The sequence below is a fragment of the Artemia sp. Qi Xiang Cuo genome, chromosome 21 (genome assembly GCF_049724085.1).
Source record: "Artemia sp. Qi Xiang Cuo chromosome 21, ASM4972408v1, whole genome shotgun sequence".
NCBI classification, from domain to species: Eukaryota; Metazoa; Arthropoda; class Branchiopoda; order Anostraca; family Artemiidae; genus Artemia; species Artemia sp. Qi Xiang Cuo.
Window position 1 is genome coordinate 19,958,946 of NC_142814.1, and position 21,730 is coordinate 19,980,675.

The 21,730-nt window shown below is 36.9% G+C and overlaps 1 protein-coding gene across 3 annotated transcripts in view; it reads right to left on the bottom strand.

Annotated features, from left to right (window-relative positions):
* Positions 1–2,589: 2,589 nt before the first annotated feature.
* Positions 2,590–21,730, bottom strand: part of LOC148939326 (E3 ubiquitin-protein ligase RNF126-B-like) — a 155,469-nt gene continuing 136,328 nt past the window's right edge. For all 3 annotated transcript variants that reach the window (XM_089107269.1, XM_089107270.1, XM_089107268.1), the window contains exons 6-7: positions 6,842–7,148; positions 2,590–3,060 (exon numbers count right to left, since the gene is read on the bottom strand). In XM_089107269.1, coding sequence (XP_088963395.1) covers positions 2,901–3,060; positions 6,842–7,148 — 467 coding nt within the window. In that variant the 3' untranslated portion in view covers positions 2,590–2,900. The remainder of the gene's footprint in view (positions 3,061–6,841; positions 7,149–21,730) is intronic.

Sequence of the window (21,730 nt, forward strand, 5' to 3'; positions counted from 1 at the left end):
CTTGCATAAAAATGGGTGCAGATTTTTGCTCCCGTATTTTGTTAGACCTTGTAGTACTATTTTGAATCGGAGGTTTTTCCTTCATCGGAAAGTGAGGGGCACATTATGACAACGGGCCACGAGAATTTTTTTTTAAACAAAGACGTGAGTGACAGAGCACAGCACGCGTCACGGTATCTGGCTTTTAAACAATATCCACGCAAACATGGAGAAATCTGCAGCCTTCCGCCTCTCTGTAGCCACAACTTACGTGAAATCTGCAAAAATGCAGCTCAGATGCAGATGTCCATAGATCTGTATGAAGGGATTGGGAGTACTCGTTCAGTTTGTGTGGATTTACTGGTGACAAGGGTGCTGCTATCTAACAGATTTAACCGTACTGAGGTAGCTTGATATCGACTTATAACTTCCAAAGGCAAACAGGAAGAATATTCCTGGAGGCTTCTGCACAGCAAGAACTAAGTCCACGTTAATTCTGACACGGGCGGCATGCATGTGGTGTAATCTTGTCACATGTAAGGCATCTCAGGTTGGCCTGGGTTAGGGCTTGATCATTTGTTTCTTTCTAGTGATATAGTCTACGCTCGATTTACTAAAATTCGTTTTGATTTGCTCACGGGTCTTCTCGTTGGACCTTGGCTGTATTGGACTGCTGCAACCTGGGTTTGGACGGAATATGGATTTCTGGAGAATCCATTTGCGTACAAAGTGGTAAAAAAATAAAGGACTTTCTCCTTCACTTAAAATAAAGTCACTTAAATGCTTAGTTTTCTTACAGCTAAAACGAGACCGTTTACTGCGGCACCTATTCTCCTAGTTTGCCTTAGCATTCTAAATAGAGACTAGATGGCCCTGCAATGAACAACAAAAAAACAAATCTTTCAAGATATTAAAAAATTACAGGAAAATCTCACGGTTAAAGTCTAGTGTCTTGCTAACAGTTTTAATCGGCATGTAACCGTAGCGCGAAATGGAAGGGGTAGGCGGTATGAAATCGCTATCCTAGGTTCAGGAAAAATACCCTTTTTGTATTTTCATTGAAAAAAAAAATAACCTTCTCCCTTAGATTCTAAAAATCACTACTTGGTACATCCCACATTTTCCTGAATTGACGGTATTCCCAATAGGCATGATGACTGCTTTCTAGAGTTCGTACCCAGGATTTTTTTCGGGGGGGGGGGGATACACAAAAAACCTCCAAAAACGCATACAAATTTTGTTTATATTCATTTTTGTTACGTCTTTACGAGTCAGACAAACATTTCCCCTCCCTCCGGGCACGGCCTTGTTTGTACCTGATCTTACCTATTTGGTGAGGAGCATATATATCCTTAGTATCAAGGCATTTACAGGAAGGGCTTGTCAAATCCACAAAACCATGTGGATAGTAAGAGCTATTGTCATTATGTTTCTGTTACCTGGATATTTAGCAGAAAGGCTTATCAAAATGAAACCAATCTTGGACAAAAGGTGTGATTTTTCAACTTTTTCTTCTAATGCCCATTTCAGACCTCTGTGGGAGATGAGCGGATTCCCTCTCAGTATCACCATCATAATCAATTTTCAGCACTAGCCAGAATGGGCTGTGGAAATGAACCTGTAAAAGTAGGCTTTTTGCTATAGTCTTGTCTTTTTGTCCTTACCTGATCCAACCTTTGTGGGGGAGAGGTTCCTCCATTCGTGTTATCATTTCGCAGGAATGGATTGCCAAACATAAGCAAATTTAATGGGAAAGAACAAATAGAGGGCTAATTATGCCTTACGCGGCCCAGACCCAATTCTAACTCTGGGTAATAGAGGGGAGAGGGGTAGGGACGTAATTTGCTTTGAGGCAGGTGGGGGGTGGGGAGAACTGCCTCTCCCAGACCTCGGTTTGTCCCCTCCCCCAGCTGAAATTTAGTTTCTTCCAAAATGTTGTCAAAACTAAGATAAACCTGCATAATTCAAGCATCAACAGAAACAGATTTATTTTTCAGTACATATTTACTTTTATAGTAACTATATAGTTACCTTGTAGTACTAGTTCTGGATGGACTGGTCCCCCCCCCCCCCAAGGATTTTGACGAAATTACGCCCCCGGAAAGACGGATAAACTGCTGTAATTAAGATATATATATATATATATATATATATATATATATATATATATATATATATATATATATATATATATATATATATATATATATATATATAATACACGTATATATGTTACAATTTGAAGAACAACTGGAAGAAATTAAATATCTTTGATAGACATGAGCATAATGTTACTAATGAACAGAAATCAAACTAAAAGTATGTTTTTTCAAATGAAACTAAGCGAGCAACATAAAAATTCAAATCAAGACAGAACCTATCCTCCATAAATGGGAATGCCGCCCTCCTCAACTCCCGTTCCTTACGCAACGCTTAAAATTTCCTTAACCGACAGAATTATAGACTACAAAAACTAACAGTTGCATATATATATATATATTGTTAGATGATAGCTTTCTGCTTATTAATGAATGCAAAACAGACGGAGTAAAAAAAATAATCACAATAGCATCAATCTACAAAAAAATAATTAAAAAGATAAAAGTAAAATCAGAATAGCAGACGGTTTATTGTTTATCAGAAGACGTAAAAAATCACAGTCACAAAATTTTTCCTCTACACCTGATCTGGCCAGAACTTTACGTAACCAATTAAACCACGTTGAATGACTCCATAAAGCTTTTTTTACTGATAAAATGTTTCTTCGATTTCTCACAGTTGAACGAAAATTACCACGCTTTCATGTCTTTGACAGCCGCAAAAATTTACAAAACTAAGCAATCTTATAATAACCATTCATATAATAGCTTGAATATGACACAAACTTAAGCCGATACTGAGCAAATAAAATTTTTTCAACCTTAATCTAAATCCAAGTTATCATCTTGACGAGAACGAGTTTGTGACCGCGTCACCCTGCGGTTCTCAGAAGGTTCGCGGGACTCACTTGACGGCTCGTTGGGGTTTGATTGATTGTTACTAGATTGATTTCCACGACCACTGGTTAAGTTGGACAACGAACTAAAAATAGAATCAATAGTCAAACCTGCTACATATATGGAAAGTGCTCCTGACAAGCATCCAAGCAAAAACAGCATTGCAAGTACGAAAGTCGGCCTAAATAAAATTCTGTTCACGCCTAAATAATGCGAAAGCAATGTTTCAAGGGTTTCAAGAAAATAATTTGTTGCGAAGATTTTAGTTTGTTTGCGGAAGGTTTTAATTTGTTTGCAGAGGAAACCATGGATGTTATAGTGTTGTCTCTGAGATCTCCCAGAAGGAAATACAACCAGTGGATAGGTTGAACTAAAGGAATTTTTCTCACTCATTAATTCATTTTCGACAAAGGGCAAAATACGTCCTTAGTTTTTGGAACAATCATATAATGTAATATTTAAAATCATTAAAAGTAAACCGAACCTAGCAGGTATAGTAGATGATTTCATTACAATACTCTTCCACTGAAGTTCTAAGTTTATGAGATACATCTTGTAGGCTTAGAACAATATTACTGGCTTGAATTTGGCAGATAGAAGATAAGTAAATATCAGGCGTGTACGAATGAATTTGTTTCGGGGGGGAGAAAAAATTGAGCCATAGAATAACTGAGGGGAAGCCCGTAGAGCGTTAAAATACTTCTGAGTAGAAGCTGGCTCAAAGACCCCTCCGTCTACATCTGTGCCTGAACGATATCAAACTTGAATGCCATGCAGCTCTGAAAGATTCTGAACTTCTATAACCCTATGTTTACTTGAGAAATGTTTTTTAATAAAATCCAGATTTGAAAAATTGAGTACTGAAACATATAAAAATTTATGGTGCAAAGGTGCCAAACCTAAGAGTTTTGGAACTATAGTATAAAGTTAATAAACTAAAAGGAAAATGCTGGCAAACATTGTATTTTGAAAATATGATTTGATCATATAAAAATAAAAGAAATGCAAGGAAAACAGAGAAAGCATTAAAATATGAATTAAGGAGGTGCGAAGTGGAGGCCATGATTAATATTGCTGGAAATCTAGAAGATGCAGCCAGGTGGCATTATAGTTAATATTGTATTTCCATATTAAGTAATTGAGAGGGGGAAGTCTATCTGGAATTATCCCAGTTAAAGATGGGAACGGGGCCATAACTAGGGATAACGTAGGAGTTAAAGCGATACGGACAGAACATTTTGAGAATGTGCGAAACCACGATGAAGTTACAGGGAACGATAAAGAAAAGAATGTAAAAGCTCGTGACACTTCAGAAGTGAAAGAAGATTTATTTTGAAAGGAAGAATTAGAAAAAACTAAAAGGATTAAAAAATACAAAGGTAAAAGTGTTTCCTTTAAACTTAGTTATTTATTTTTTTTAATTTTTTTTAGTTGAAGAAAGTTTGGAAGAATAAAAAGATAAGTCTGGGAACCAAGGTTAGAATATTTGAAGCTACAGTGATGACAGTGGTCAAGCATGGTTCTGACGCATGGGCGCTCTAAAAGACGGAGAATTTATTAGATGTTTTCCAGAAAAATCGTCGACAGATTTATTTGAGTACCGTCTGACTGACCGTATTTCAAACATTGAGCTGTACAAAAAATGTGGTTGCATTCCATATTCTGGGGCTATAATGAGAGAAAGGTTGAGATGGCTAGGACACATTCTGCAGATAAAAGATGGCAGATTACCAAAGATAGTCCTTTTCGGCCAACCATCAAGTGTCAAACGAAAAGCAGGCCGTCCCCAAATTGGGTGGCAGGAGCTCGTAAGAAAGGATTGAAGGGAAATTGGAACTTCTTGGGAGGCTTCAAATAGATGGGGATGGAAGAAGAGCGTGTGTATCTGTGTTGACCCCAGGCGGCTCGGTGCTGGAGCCATCAGAAAGGAAGGATCTAGCAATTTGTCAGACGTCATTAACTGATACATCATTCGCAATAACCAAGCATTGGGCATTCAACTTAAAATCATGCAGTACTTATATAATGTGCTTTGATATCCAACGGGTATTTTGTCTTTAAAATTCAAATAGTATTACACATAAAATATTACTTATCTGGAATAAACACAAAAAATTAAGTTGACTTTGCCCGAAGGTTAGATTTGAAGTGCTTCTACAAATATTTATAAGCATTCGGGGGTTAAAGTGAGAATACTTGAGCCTTGAGTAAAAGTCAAGCAGGTTCCAGAAAACTAAAGTAAAATTTCACCCCTTCTCATATAGATTGGATACGCATACACCCGGCCTACTGAATAAATACAGTTTTGGTTATGCAAGGCTTAGTGAACAATTTCCATTTGTTGATTTACCTCAATGTATGAATGCTTCTAAACTTTGACAGGAGTATAAAAGATTAAATAACTATTAAATTGGGTTTAAAGGTCCATTCACAATGAGATTTAGCTAATATCAAGATTTGGCAAGGGTTAGTGTGAGCCAATCAGATTTTTTTATAGAATTTTCTGATTGGCTTAAATTAGCGCAAGCCAGATCTCAATGTCAGTAAAATTTCACTATGACTGGGACACTTAATTCTTGTTTTTAGAAAATTCCTTAAGCGGCGTTCACATGCGTGTCAGCTAGAATCCCATGTCTAGACATGTGTCTGGCCAGAAATCAATGTCTAGATAACTACCGTTCACAAGTAAACTCTGATACTTTGGCTAGACAAGTAACAGCTAAGAATCCAGTTCTAGACTCTAGAACTCATGGTCTAGGATTTTTGATTACAGACACTCAGAATGTGTCAAGCTCCACTATTTTCATCATCTATGTTTACGTTTTTAATCTGAAATTTAATTTTTGCTTTCTCATTTTTTTTTTTTTCATTTTAGGCAAATATGCAACACCAGACATAATAGTGAAGCACACTAAAGCAATTTTTTGACTTGTCACATCCATTAGCTTGTGACAGTAAAAACAGGAATTACAACTTTGAAAGTTTTGCCCGCATAAGCTCATTTGATTAGTTAGAAATGACAACTGTAATCCATTTGAAACTAAATTTGTAGTTTTAGCTAAGTACTGAATTCTTCTTGGGAACGGTAGTTGCCTAGACATTGATTTCTGGCCAGACACGTGTCTAGACATGAGATTCTAGCTAGACACACGTGTGAACGCCGCTTTAATGATAAAAGAATAGAGCATTGCATTTTAATTATTTTTAAATTGCAGGTTTATTTCCTCCTCACTCTGAGCTGATTCTTCTGCGTGACTTCCCTCCTAAATATGTGAACAGAGGAGCTTGGAGGGATCGAAAACAAAAACGCAGTATAGATGCCAAATCGAATGACTCCACAAAAACAAGCATCAGAGGAAATTGAAAAATGAAATAAGTTGGAGAGTTTGATTATGTTGCGCTTTTTAAGGATACAAAAGCGTAGAGCACATACCTTCAAGTATATGTTAAATAAATCAAGTTTATTATACCATAGATACATTCAAATTTATGATTGACACATCATGGAACATATCAGACATATATATTAAGCATACGCAGATAGCTAGTGCTCTTTTTCTCATTAACAGGCATTGGGAATTTATGTAGTCTTTTCTGGTTATTTTCCATGATCGGCAAAACAAACTGTTATAAAAACCAACGATTATCGAAAAAAGAGTTCCCTAAAATGCCCGAATGTTAGGTCATTTATATATAAACAATATCTTGGAAGGAATTAACGTTGAGTTGACCAAACTATTTTATCCTTGTATATAATATATAGGAAAAATAGACACTTCAGAGTATTTTCTGACAAAGCCTCAAATTTACACATAATGAATAGTTATAACATAAAATAAAAAGAACATAGAACGAAAATGGATTACCCAAACAAACTCTGTAAAAAACCACCGGCGTTTGACGATCTTCTACTCCAAAGTGACTCTCCATTATTTGACCCTCGACTACTTCCGGCCTCGGTACTACTACTTGAACTTGATGATGTACTAGGTCCGTCACTTCCTCTTGATTCTCCTTCTTCAACAAACGACTTACGGCATACTGGACACGTACCATGGAGTTCTAGCCAAGGGACAATGCAATCATTATGGAATAAATGTTCACAAGGAAGCTTTCGGACACTTTCTCCAAGTTTATAGTCTTCCCAGCAAACAGAACACTGCAAACTCTCGCCTAGGGAAGATAATTTCAATAAAAACCTGTCCATACAAGCATATAATTTAGCTATCTGCCGTCTATAGTATCCAGACAGTCAAGATGTTGCTTAAGAATATGTACCCTATTCGAAATATACAATGTCGTCTAAATTTTACCGATTGAAAAATACATTCACACATATATGATGTTTTAAAATTAAATAATATAAGAAAACTATACAACTTCTACTACATAATCATAGCAGTTTTAGATGCCCAAACCCAACGGACCGGCGAGCTCTTGTTTTGACAACTCCTGTGGGATTTCGATACATTTTAAGTAACGTCATTCATTTTCAGCCAGCCTTATCCAATACTCACAATATGCTCCTGAAATATATAGAGATTGCCCCCCTTCTTTTTGATGAAGTATTCAAGTCCCTCCAAGACTTAGATTATGCTAATGGTTTAAGCATCTTAGATCAAAATGTTAGCAAAATGAATGACCCTGGCGAGTTCCGGGTGCAAAAATAGGTTTAAAAATTGAAGTTAAGAAGACTAAGTAGTTAAGGCTAGGAACAAGTGAATGTGAAAAGGTGATGCTGGGTAACGAGAAGATCGATCAAGTCGACAGATTCACTTACCAAGGTAGAATTATTAGCAAAGACGCTGGGCACAGTGAAAATGTTAAAAGTAGAATAGCCAAGGCCCAGGGTGTTTTTTCACAGTTGAAAAAAGTTTGGAAGAGCAGGAACATAAGTCTGCCAATCAAGATGAAAATTTTGGGAGCTACAGTAACCACAGTGGTAAAAAAAAGTTTAAAAGAACAGGAACATAAGTCTGCGAATCAAGATTAGAATATGGGAAGCTACAGTGATGACAGTGGTGAAGTATGATTTTGAAGCGTGGGCGCTCCGAAAAAAACGAGGAGATTTGCTAGATATTTTCCAGAGCAATTGCCTAAAGATTGTTTTGATTCAACGTATCTCATATCTTTGACTAACTTGACATATCTCAAACAGTAAACTGAACGAGAAATATACTTCAGTCCCACTTTCTATGGCTATAATGAGAGAAGGGATGAGATGGCTAGAACACGTTCAGCTGATGAAGGATGACAGATTGCCAAATATTAACCTTGTCGGCCAACCGTCTAGGGCCAAACGAAAAGTAGGTCGTCCCTGAATCGTGTGGAAGTATGTCGTAATTATTTGAAAAAAACTACGTTTTCTAAAGAGTTAAAGAGGCTGAGTTACAAGGTCGAACCTTAAAACGTACAGGGATTAGGAAGCACAGTTGGGGGGCTGCCGCCCCCAAACCCCCGCTTTCGCAGCCTTTAAATAAAAAAAAGTTTTTTAAACTGAAAGTAAGGAGCGACATTAAATCTTCAAACGAACAGAAATTATTCCGTATATGAAAGGGGCTGTGCCCTCCTCAACGCCTCGCTCTTTACGCTAAAGTTTGACTTTCTCACAACTCTTTTTTTTAAACAATAAAAACTTTAGCGTAAAGAGCGAGGCGTTGAGGAGGGCACAGCCCCTTTCATATACGGAATAATTTCTGTTCATTTTAAGATTTAATGTCGCTCCTTACTTTCAGTTTAAAAACTTTTTTTTATTTAAAGGCTGCGAAAGCGGGAGTTTGGGGGCGGCAGCCCCCAACTGTGCCTTCTAATCCCTGTACTTTTTAAGGTTCGACCTTGTAACTCAGCCTCTTTAACTCTTTAGAAAACGTAGTTTTTTTCAAATAATTTCTGCACGTTTTTGTACAGTTTATTACTTATTATTGCTTGACTAACTGGTAGATGATTGTGTATTATTCTTTTCGTTCTCGACAGGGTGTTTTAAGGGTAGACCTTGTAACTCAGCCTCTTTAACTCTTTAGAAAACGTAATTTTTTTCAAATAATTTAAAAAAGAAACTGAGTTTCTTTTTTAAACTTTAAAGTCAGTACATAAAAAATTTTCTCTGACGGTTAATCGAACCCGGGTTTTCTGCCTGACAGTCTGAAGTATCAACCACTGGACTAATGAGACACAATTGTAATTGTTTTTTAGTAAATGGAATCTATTTTCGCAAAGCAAATTCCCACAAAACTTGATATTTGGTTTTTCGAAAACAGGAAAGGAGTGATCAGATTGAGCTGAAATTTCGAGGATAAGCTCCCAGGACCCAGAAAAGCTTATTCTCTAAATTTCAGCCAGATCAGACAACGTTAAAGGGGGGTTGTGGTGGGAAAAATTAACATGGGATATTATAGGAAAACGAGGTTTTTCGTAAATGTAAATTCGGTGGATGATATTTTGGGTCTGAAAATAACAAAAGGCCCTAAAAGGTCAAATTCTGCTTCGAATGAGTCCTCATTCACCCGGATCAGATGCCAACTGTGGCCTGTAGGCGTGGATAAGAAAAAAAAGAAATGATGATGATGAATTTTAAGTGGCTATATTTGGTTTTTTGAAAACAGGGAAAGAGTGATCGGATTGAGCTGAAATTTCGAGGATAAGCTCCCCGGCCCTAGGAAAGCTTAACCTCTAAATTTCAGCCCAATCGGACAACGTTAAAGGATGGCTGTGGTGGGAGGGTCAAAACTTCCGGCCCAGTTTACCCCATGAAGATAAAGTCGGAGGAGGATGAAATTTTGCAAGTTTCTTAGTTTGAGTTTGGGCTACAAAATGCGATTACCGCCGTCTCTCTGCGACCTCTAGGACCTGAAATCGCTTAACATTGTGGTGGGTCGCCTCTTTATAGAGGCACAAGTGTGCCTCCTTGAGGAAAGACTTAGGGAGATTAGTAACTACTTGTGAGGGTATAAAGAAGGAGGCTTTGAATAAACTGGGATGAAGGAGGAGCGCACGTAGCTGTTGCAGTCGGGTTGCTAGGCGCAGTAGTGAGTAGTTAGAAGTAGTAGTTGTTTGAATTTCATAAACCTCTCTGACCATAGGGAAATAATATAATAGTGGCCTAAGAAACCAATATTTTCGTGTTTTGCTCCCCCCCCCTCTACTCTCCAAGAAAAAAACAACTTCAAGTCCTATCCATCTTAGTATTGGAAATCCTTAAAAAAAGCCTAAATTAGGTATTGTAATTGAAAAACTGATATCGAAATAGTGTAGCATCGAAAATTGTCATAGCCTTGAGAATTTAAGCAAATATTAGAACAAAAAAAGTCTTTTGTCAACACCTTGTTAAGGAACTTTTACATCAAGCTAGGACCTGCGCCTTCTCGTTCATCGAATCCGTTCGGATAAATAAACAATTGAATTTGGAACTAAAACTTGACATTTCTTTTTAAAGACATTAGCCAAATTAAAAAATCAGTTAAATTCGAGACCCCCTCCATCTTACAGAGGGTAACTGGGGCACCCTCACCCGGGGTCATAAATACAGGCAGAGTAGGAAGAAGGCCCCTCAAATGTACACTCAATAGGGCCCACCGGTGTATCCACAAGTCCCATGAGTTACAAACCTTCTCTCAGTAATGGGTTAAATTGCATGGTTATGCAGAACACCATCGCGGGACAACTTTAGGAGGACAACTGCAGCAAGGCGTAAGATCCAGATTTGTGGACAGCGGCCTCTGCAAAGGGCTGCCTCGACCCTTTGTGGGTACCTGCAAGACTGGAGACCTTGCGGTCAACTCTATTCTCACTTGAGGAGTTGTGCCCCTCGAGGAAATTATAGCCTAGTAAACGACACAGCATTTGCACGGGATTCTGATTAATGGACAATTCTTCTGGGCTTGGTCTGTTTTGACGGGCGTCTTCGGACTGAAAAAGCTCTTCTTAGCTAATTTATCAGCTATGGGTTGCCTCCCAGTAGTAGCATAATATTTGTAGGCATGAATATATAATGAGTCGGAGGTAATAGACTTGAGATTGTTTGTGCAGGATTTCGACTTTTGTTGATAGAAGAGCATCGATAAATGCTGACAATCATGTTGTGACAAACATGGGTCTAGGGTGGCACGAAGCCTCTATTCATGCTGGAGGTCCTAAGGGCCTCTTGCTGTCTGGTTCTAAGCCAAGCGCTTCGGTGAGGCTTTGAAACGATGTGTGACCCCCTTCCTGTACTGGTATCTGGGATCATTGCTTTTCCTGAGGCCAAAATAATTTCAACGATTTAAAGAACATGAAAATTGGAACTTGGAATGTTACGACGTTAAAAAATGACTATCGTATATCGACTTTTTGACTGACGAATTCAAATGATTCGAAATGGACTTATTAGGAGTTTGAGAAACCCATATCCCAGGGGTAGGAAGCATGAGATTAGGTGATATAGAATTTGTTTACTCAGGGAGGAAGGATGGGATACATAGACAGGGAGTAGGGCTCATGATGAATGAGGAAACTGCTAACTCTTGTTTAGGCTGGGAAGGTATTAATAATAGAATACTTATTGCTCATTTTATGACTAAAAAGCTCTGGGTATCAGTTATAGTAGTATATGCCCCTGTAGAACCGACTGACGGAGATACTAGTGACTCAGATAAATTTTAAAGTTACAGTAGCAATTAGACAGGTCCCAGGTAAAAATATGATGTTTTTACTAGGAGATTTTAACGCCCAGGTCGGTAAAAATAGGAATACATGGTATCCTAGCCTAGGTAAATTTTTTGTAGGAAAAGAAAACAGTAATGGATACGGACTTTTGCAATTTTGTAAGTAAAACAATCTAGTTATAACTAATACACTGTTTGGTCACAAAAAAGCTCATAAGTTAACATGGTATTCACGTAATGGTAAGACAGCAAACCTTATTGATTATATTATAGTAAACCGAAGACTGGCAGGATCAATACAATATACTACGGTATATAGAAGTACAGTTGATGTTAAAATTAAAGATCACGAGATCACCATCTAATATTGTCTAGGGTTAATTTAAAGCTGAAATTTCGGATGGGTAACTACCTCCCGGGAAGTTATGATGTTGGTACTGGTAGACTCCAGGATGAGAATTTGAGAGAAACATTCCAGGAACAGTTAAATACTAAACTTTAGAGTTGAAAATGTGGAAGATGGTTGGAATAATTTTAGAAAAATAATTTGTGAAGTTACTGAAGGTGTCTTAGGGAACAAAAGCTAGGACTGCAGCTAAGAATACAAGTGAAAAAGCTTTATGTTTAATAGAAAGGAGAAGGGACTTGTACAAGAATTATCTGAGCGATAGATCATATGAAAACAAAAGGAATGTAAAGAAAGTGGAGAAAGCATTAAAATGTAAACTAAAGAGGTTTGAAGTGAGGCCATGGATAAAATCACCGAGGATCTGGAAGATGCAGCTAGACGGCATAATAGTAAAATATTGTACTGGCATGTCAATAAATTGAGAGGGAGTAGTCAACAAGGACTTGGCCCAATTAAAGATAGAAACGGGGCCACAATTAATGATAAAGCAAGAATTAAATAGAGATGGGCAGAAAATTTTGAGAATGTGCTTAACTAAGATAGAGTTGCTTTAAAAGATATTGAGGAAAATGAAAAAGTTTATTACACCTTCGGTGTAACGGAAGTTTTATTTTATTATGAAGCATTAGCGACAGTACTGAAAGTATTAAAAAATAACAAGGGCCTAGGTGCTGATGGTATCATAAATAAGTTTCTTAAATGTTGTGGCTATGGGGTTTGGAATAAGCTACTGAAGATTATTAATATGATTTTTGAAAAAGGCGAAGTAACTAACGATTTAAAAAAAACTTAATTAAGCCACTTTATAAGAAAGGTGATAAAAGTCAGTGTGGTAATTATCGAGGGATTAGTCTGTTTTTGTAGGTAGCAAATTACTTTGTAATATGATACTTTTTAGACTGAGAGATGCCGTGGACGAAGTTTTAAGAGAAGAACAGTGCGGTTTTAGAAAAGGTAGAGGATGCGTCGACCAAATTTTCACTCTTAGGTTAATAATTGAGAAGTGTCTGAATTGTCAAACAATTTTGGTCCTAAGTTTTATAAATTACGAGCAAGCGTTCGATTCTGTTGATAGAAGCGCTTTAGTAAAGGTTTCATCCTTGTACAGTATACCAGACAAATACATTAAAGTGATTATTGCTATGTACGAGAATAACGCTGCTGTGGTTAAGGTAGGAAATGAGGTTAGCAGCTGGTTTTGTATTAAATCAGTAGTTAAGCAGGGATGTATTCTATCCCCCTTTATATGTATTATTTTGATGGACTTTGTCTTAAGAAGCACAGTAAAGGCAATGGGAGCCTACGGAATCAAATGGGGAGGTAAAAGTCTCCTGGATTTAGATTATGCTGATAATTCAGCATCCTAGATGAAAGTCTGAGCAAAATCAATGGAGTTTTAAAGGTTTTGAGAGTGTATGGTTTTAGAATAGGTTTGAAAATTAATGTTAAGAAGACTAAGTCACTAAGGCTAGGAGTAAGTGAAAATCAAAAGAAGATGTTGGGTAACGAAAAGATTGATCAGGTGGGGAGCTTCACTTACCTTGGTAGTATTATTAGTAAAGATGGTGGAAGCAGTGAAGATGTTAAAATTAGAATAGCCAAGGTTCAGGGTGTTTTTTAACAGTTAAAAAAAAAAATTTGGAAGAATAGGAAAATAATTTGGAAAAGCAAGATTAGAATATTATAAGCTATTTTGATGACAGTGATGCAATATGGCTCTGAAGCATGGGCGCTCCGAAAAGCGGATGAAGATTTGCTAGATGTTTTCCAGAGAAATTGCTTAAGGATTGTTCTGGGTACCAGGCTAACTGACCGTATTTCAAACAATATGCTGTACAAAAATGTGTTTCAATACCGCTCTGTCAAGAGCTATAATAAAAGAAAGGTTGAGGTGGCTAGGGTACGTTGTGCGGATGAAGAATGACAGATTGCCAAAGATTGTCCTTTTTAGCCAACCGTCAAGGGCTAAACGGAAAGCATGTGTCCTCGTCTGGGGTGGGAGGACGTCATAAAGAGAGATTTAAAGGGAAAATAAATGAAAATGCCCAGAAAACATTTTTATACGATTTATAAGATATATGATTCAAGCAAAGAAAAAAAACTCATGAAGTTTTAGTTCTTCCTTGTCATATTCCCACCCTTCCCTCTCAAAACCAATGCACTGACTAAGTCTTACATTTGGTTACCAAGAGACTGGTATTTCAATTTCGACTACTTTTGTCTTATAATCCCCGAATTCTTCTGTATATTTTTTTTAAGTTTGCGTTTCGTCTGTAACAGACTTATTCGGGGACTTTTTTCCTCATTTGATTCACTGTGCAATTGTGTCTTTTTTAGCTTTTCACAAATGTGAACTTCCTGGGAGGGTGTAAAAAGGGATGCTTTGAATAGATTGAGATGGAGGAGGAGCGGCGTAGCTGTGTTGGCCTCAGGCGGCTTGATGCTGCGGTGAGTTGTTAGCAGTAGTAGTAGTAAAACTTTATGAGCTTCTGCGGCAAATGCCTGTAAGGAAAATTCTGCCACACAAAGATTCACCAGGAACAAGTAATGTGAGCCTTGTGAATGTCGTTCTCACAAAAAAACATTAAAACTGTTAATCAACAAAAACGCAAATGCCTTATGGCATAATTAAGCGTATTACCTGTTACAAAGAAAAGGAAAAATCATCATGCAGACCACATTTTCAATAATTTAAAAGGCTACATCTTACCCACAGTATATAAATTATAGGCAGTATGATCTTTCCCTATCTCACCCATTATAAAAACCCAGACCGAGGTGCGAGTGCTCCAGAGTAGACCCCGAAGTCGCGCCGAAAAATCGGCGGCGCGCCGCCGAGCTTGCATCAGCGCGCTGACGCCGCCGCTGATTCTATCGGCGGCGGCGTCACTAATACGCCGCCGTTTTTTTCTCTCTTTTTTACTTATCGATATTGACCTCCGAGCTTCAACCGTCATCCCGGCTAATCTGTTTCTTAAAGATAAATACTGTTATATTGGGCTCGCCATGTATATCGGTTAGTAAGAAGGAGAAGAAAAAATTTTTCTTGAAACAAAAATTCTACCTTCCACTTTAGAATTCTGTTTATTTTTCTGTCTGATATTTCGGATGAAAAGAGGTAGGTAAAAGAGCATTAGGCGGTTCAGGATGTTATCATAGGCAGCGCAATGGCGCTGCCTAAGTAAAGAACAATTTTGGCACAATGTATTATTTTTTTGTTTTTGTTTTTTCCGTACCAGGGCAATTCGTGTCGAAGGAGTTGTCGTAGAAACTTTGAAAAGGGCTCATTCGATTGGAAATTGGAATAGCTAGTGCCCTGTTTAATAGTCGAAAGTGATTGGAAGGTAGCTAACACCCCTTCCACGCCCACCATTTCCCCAAACACATCCAATCAAAATTCTAAGATAGCCATTTTGTTCAGAGTAACTGATTTCCAGAGAGAAAATATGTTTTCGAGGAGATTACTCCCCCGCAACCCTTAGGGAAAGGGTTTTAAGTTATGCCCTGGGGGTATATAAGAACGATGTTGGCACAATGTATTATTTTTTTTTCTTTAGACCAGGGCACTTCGTATCGAAAAAGTTGTCGTAGAAATTTCGAAAAGAGCTCATTCAATTAGAAATTGGAGTGGCTTGTGCCCTTTTTAATAGTCGAAAGTGATTGGAAGGCAACTAACACCCCTTCCACGCCCACCATTTCCCCAAACACATCCAATCATAATTTTGAGATAGCCATTTTGTTCAGCGCAGTTGAGAGATCTGGAAATTAGGTCTTAGAGGATGACAACCACCCTCACAGCCCTTAGGGTAAGCGTTGTAATTTATGCCCTAGGGGCATATAAGGTGTTAATAGAAAGCGTTGTCGTAGAAACCCAAAAAGGGATCATTCGATTGGAAATCGAAAGGCCTAGAGCCCTTTTTAACAATCGAAAGTGATTGGAAGGCATGATATTTTTATAGTAAAGATAGATGTGGGTATAAGATAAGGTAATCTTATCTTATCATATAATGTATCATTTTTGTTGTTGTTGTTGTTTAGACCAGGGCACTTCGTATCGAAGGAGTTGTCGTAGGAACTTCGAAAAGGGCTCATTCGATTGAAAATAGAAAGGGCAGATGCCCTTTTTAATAGTCGAAAGTGATTGGAGGGAAACTAATCCCCCTCCCCCGCCCACCCTCCCAATTTGCCTTTATGTTTAAAAAGTTAATGTTGCCTTAATATTAAATCAAAATGCACTGTGTTAATGCTAATTTCCAGTCAGACATCTCAACAGTGTCACAAGAACGACTAAGGGTATTATTTTCAAAATTTCGGGGCTACTTCTGCTCTTTAAATTTAATCAAATCACAATATCGTAATTTCATCCAAGCTATCAAAGAAAGTAAACAGATTTTTTTTTCGAATGGTATGAAGTTTTCCATTTCAGGTCAACTAGATGAGGTATGAAACTAAATTAAACACTACTATTTGTAACCAGATTTTTAAAAGGATCTGTGTTGTTAAAAATTGCTGAATTTTTTTTCCAGCATACAAATAGCAGGCCAAACTATAAATTCTTAATAAAACGAAAAGATTTAAAGTATTATTTTCCTTTTCCCTGAAAAGACTATGTCAATATAAAACGAACAGAAATTAATTAAAAAAACTGTTTCCACAAAATAAGTTTTTAAAGAAAAGTAAAGAACTCTACTAAATAAAAATGAGCAAAAATAAAACCAAATAATCTACCAAGCGTGAAACTACCACAAATCAGCAACGATAAATAAATGAAACCCAAAACGAACAGAAATTACAATAAATAACCGAGTCGAACTAAAAACGAGCAGAAATTAACATTAGTAGGGCTCAAAGCCCTAAGCCTTCCCAAGGCCAGAATATTATTTGCTCTTTACTGAAAAAAAAATACAAATGAATGTGCATTGCCAGTTTAATATACATATACTGATATTTAGCAATCAAAATGTTAATATTATTTGACTTATTAAAGTTATAAAAGTAAAAACATTTATATTTTTTTTAGTAAAGTGCAAATTATGCTCTGGCCTTGGGGATGCATAGGGGTTTTGAGCCCAACTTATGTTAATTTTTGCTCGTTTTGATTTTGACTCGGTTATTTCTAATATTTGTAATTTCTGTTCGTTTTAGGTTTCATGTATTTATGGATACTCAATGGCTCCAGGCAGAGCGAACAAACTCACTTTTGTTACATCAGTTGTAACTGAAGTGATGTAACCGCTGATTTAAAATAGTTGGTGTTGTTAAGCCATGGTATCTGACTTGTATACAGTGTTTTTTCGATGTTGTTATTTGTTTTTTTCACTTCCTTTTCGTATGTATTTGATGAAAAGGAGATGTTTGAACCCCAAACTTTGAGAGTTATACACATATTAGCCGAAATCAATAATAAGAAGAAAGTGACTAAACACAGGATTTTATAGGAACAATGCGATATTAAACATAAACACAACGGGTTTTCCTGGGTCTAGGGGCTAAAAATGAGGATTCTACTTGGTCTGATCGATGGTGAACATAAACACTTTCCGCACGGCCCAACAAATTCCTGTTTTGTCATATTGTTTTTGTATGTTTTTAGCTAACCATTTAAAAGTCCTTACAAAAATCAAGTTGAGGTTGAACGTGCTTGGTGAAGTGGAATTTTTATTATTATTTTTAATCAGAAAAATCGGCGGCGCGCCACCAAAAAAATTCGGCGCGCCGCCGCCGATACTAAATCACACATTCGCCGCCGTCATGTCGGCGTGGCGCAACTTCGGGGACTACTCCAGAGAACGTAGAAACATAGGCGACATTAGATCTTTTCACGGGTAGACAAGTCAGATTTTTCTTGAACGCGAAACTTGGCTTCAACGTTGGAAGATTAAATTTTGAAGAACTAATTTTAAATTAATTTATTCCAATACATATATGAAAATCGGTAATTAGTAGTGCAATGTTATCATTAGATGTTTTTTGGAATTAAAAGTAGGTTTCGATGTCTCAAGTTGGTTTCAAAGGCGTTTTGAGAGTTTCTGTCAAAATACGTGTTCCAGGGTACTTGGACCGCTGATGGCAGATCAAATAAGAGGAGCTGTTTGTACGCGCTAATGCAAGAATAAGTGGGAGGAGCTGTTTGTTCGCACAGAGAATGAAGAGTCAGAAATTACCTGCTGTAAACTTACTGCTATTATCTTTATACTGTGATCTTACCAAAACAAAAACAAGAAAAACAAAAACAGCCTGACACAATGAAGTCGCGACTGGTTTCTACAAAACTTATTGACAATTATTTGGCATTGAATGGGCTTAGGTGTTACAAGTCACCTGATCCAACTTCCTTATAGGTATTTCATATAAATTATTGGATCTTTTAGGCAAGTTAATTAAAAAAACTTTTTCCAAAAAATACGTTTTTCAAAAAAAAGTAAAGAACGACTGAGGGTATTATGTTCAAACTTTCGGGGCTACTTCTACTCTTAAAATTTAACCAAGTCAAAATAGCGTAAGCGTATCCACGCTATCAAAGAAAGTAAGCAGATTTTTTGGCGAATGGTATCAAGTTTTCCATTTCAGGTCAAATAGAGGAGGTATGAAACGAAATTAAAACACTACTATTTTTATTCAGATTTTTAAAAGGGTGTATGTTGTTAAAATTTGCTGAAAAAAATTTCTGCAGCATACAAATAGCAGACCAAACTATAAAGTCTTAAAAAAACAAAAAGATTTAAAGTATTATTTTCTTCTTCCCTGAAAAGACTATGTCAATATAAAACGTACCGAAACTAATTAAAAAAAACTTTTTCCACAAAATAAGTTTTTCAAAGAAAAGTAAAGAATTCCATTAAACAAAAAATGAGCAAAAAAAAAATCAAATAATCTACGAAGCGGAAACTACCGCAAATCAGCATCGATAAATAAATGAAACCCGAAACGAACAGAAATTACAATAAATAACCGAGTCAAACTCAAAACGAGCAGAAATTAACATAATTTGGGCTCAAAACCCCTATGCCTTCCCAAGGCCAGAACATAATCTACACTTTACTTAAAAAATATAAATGTTTTTACTTATAACTTTAATAAATCAAATAATATTAACATTCTGACTACTAAATATCAGTATATGTATATTAAACTGACAATGCACATTCATTTGTTGCCTTCCAATTATTTTCGACTATTAAAAAGGGCACTAGCCATTTCAATTTCCAATCGAATGAGCCCTTTTTTAAGTTTTTACGACAATGCTTTCTGTAAAAACCTTATATGCCCCCAGAGTATAACTTACGCCCTTTGCTCTGAGGGGTGTGGGTGGGGCTGTCATCCTCAAATACCTAATTACCCGAACTTAAAACTACGTTGAATAAAATGGCTATCTCCAAACTTTGATTGGATGGGTTTTTGGGAAAGGTGGGCGTGAGAGGGGGGGTTATTTGCACTCCAAGCACTTTTGACACTTAAAAACGGGACTGGCCCTTAAGACTTCCAATCAATTGAGCCCTTTCTGAACTTTATACAACAACGCTTTCTAAAAAAAACCTTATATGTCCCCAGGGCATAACTTACTACCCTGAAGGCTGTGGGGGAGTGTCCTCCTCAAAAACATAATTTCTATATGGAAATCAACTACGCTGAACAAAGTGGCTATCTCCAATTTTTGATTGGATGCGTTTTGGGAAATGGTGGGCGTGGAAGGGGTGTTAGTTGCCTTCCAATCACTTTCGACTATAAAAAATGGCACAAGTCACTCCAATTTCCAATTGGATGAGCCCTTTTCAAAGTTTCTACGACAAATTCTTCGATACGAATACGATACGATACGATACGGTTCATAGTTTTACATTGCCAAACAGCCAATGTTACCAACTGAATGAAACTTGTCCAATAGCTTTATGAAATAAGCTGAAATTGTAGTTACCCAATTGTAGGAACACTAAACCACTAAATTCAGTGTTTGTTGGTGTTGAATTATTGCTGGAAAATTATCATGCTTATCATTGCCAATAGTTAATATAATTGACCAATTGCTTTGGCATGTTATGCCAAAGCTTAACACTTTGGCATACAAAAAAACTGATATATTAAAAAAATAAGTATATATATATATATATATATATATATATATATATATATATATATATATATATATATATATATATATATATATATATATATATATATATATATATATATATATATATATATATATATATATATATATATATATATATATATATTGGAATAACTATAAAAATAAATATTCGTTAAACATAAGAAAAATTACATATAAAGAAAATTGAGAAGAGGAAGTAGTTTAATTTTTTTATTTAATATATTTGGGTTTCAATGAAAGATTTATTTGAATACAATCTAAATCATTCACAAATTATGTAAATTCTTATATTTCAAACTATTTCTTAGTCGCTCTTGGTAAGTAAGCCTTTTATCACTCGCCCCAATATTAAGCAAAAATAAAAATCGCAAGATTAAAAACATTACTACAACTAATGTTTTATTTAGGTTTTATGATAGGTTATCAATGTACTGAGTGACAACAGAAGGCGCTGGTTTTTTCTTCTCAAATGACAAGCTTCAGTCTGACATACTCTTTGACTGACACATTCAGGGTTCGGACAGGTCGGTTCGTTTCAAATTATAGGCTCTGTCCTATTTTTATAGGATTTCCCAGGCCAAAATATAGGCCAAATATAGGATTCGGAAGTCCTCGGAATCAGATCTATGGTAGATGGCGTGGGATGCCTGGTCACATAAATTGGTCATTTCCCGAGTTTTTGCATTCATTTATTTTTTTTTAATTTCAAATACAAACTGTACAAATAGTAGAAAACAGTAAAAAATCAGATACACATAGTGTGCCAACGATTGACTGATAAAGGTAAAATATTTGGAATCACTCTTGCTGCTTCTTGGGCATCAATTTCGATGTGAGGTTTTTCTCTTTGCAACAGGCTGCTTCATTCTCGCAGATTCCACCATCTGCTCCCCATCACTTGTCTTGGGCTTCAGAGCTCCTTTGAGCAGAGAAACAGCTAGGGCAATGTCTATGGAACTCTTGGACTTGGCAGCCTTCTTCCTTCTGTCGGTCGCATCCTGAAGTAGAGCATCTGCAACTGTTCTCTTTTCTTACTCTGATGCTCTAAGTTTTTTCCTTTTTCTTTCCAGGTCTTCTATTTCTTTCTTTTTGTCGTGGACCTCCTGCAACTTCCGCTTGTTGTCCTCTTCGAAAGCTGTTTTCTCCTTCTCAGATAGCTCTTCTTTTTTCTTTTCATCCAGATATTGTTGATACCGAGACCGTGCGGAACGTGCAAGATTCAACAGCTCTTTTGTAATAACAAACCGTTATGGTTTTCCTCCATAAAGCCTCAACGAGTCATATACCATGAGTCTCGCATCCAGAACGCGTTCAGACATCAAGGCCTGGTCTTCACCGAGAATCCTACCAGAACGCGAGAACCCACACTCAGCATCTGCGCTGCCATGCGACGTCTACCGCTACCACTTTGATAAGCTTGGTAAGTTCCGGGTACTTGCTGTCCCCACGCTCATTCACCAGTCCAAAATAATGGCTCCAAAATGATCGATCCGAGTAATGTCCTCACGGGGTCCAGTTTCCGTTCGCAAAAGCAGCCACTCAGCCTGGGCGACGACTGAGCTTACTCCAATCACAATCTCGCGTGCCACAACCGCTA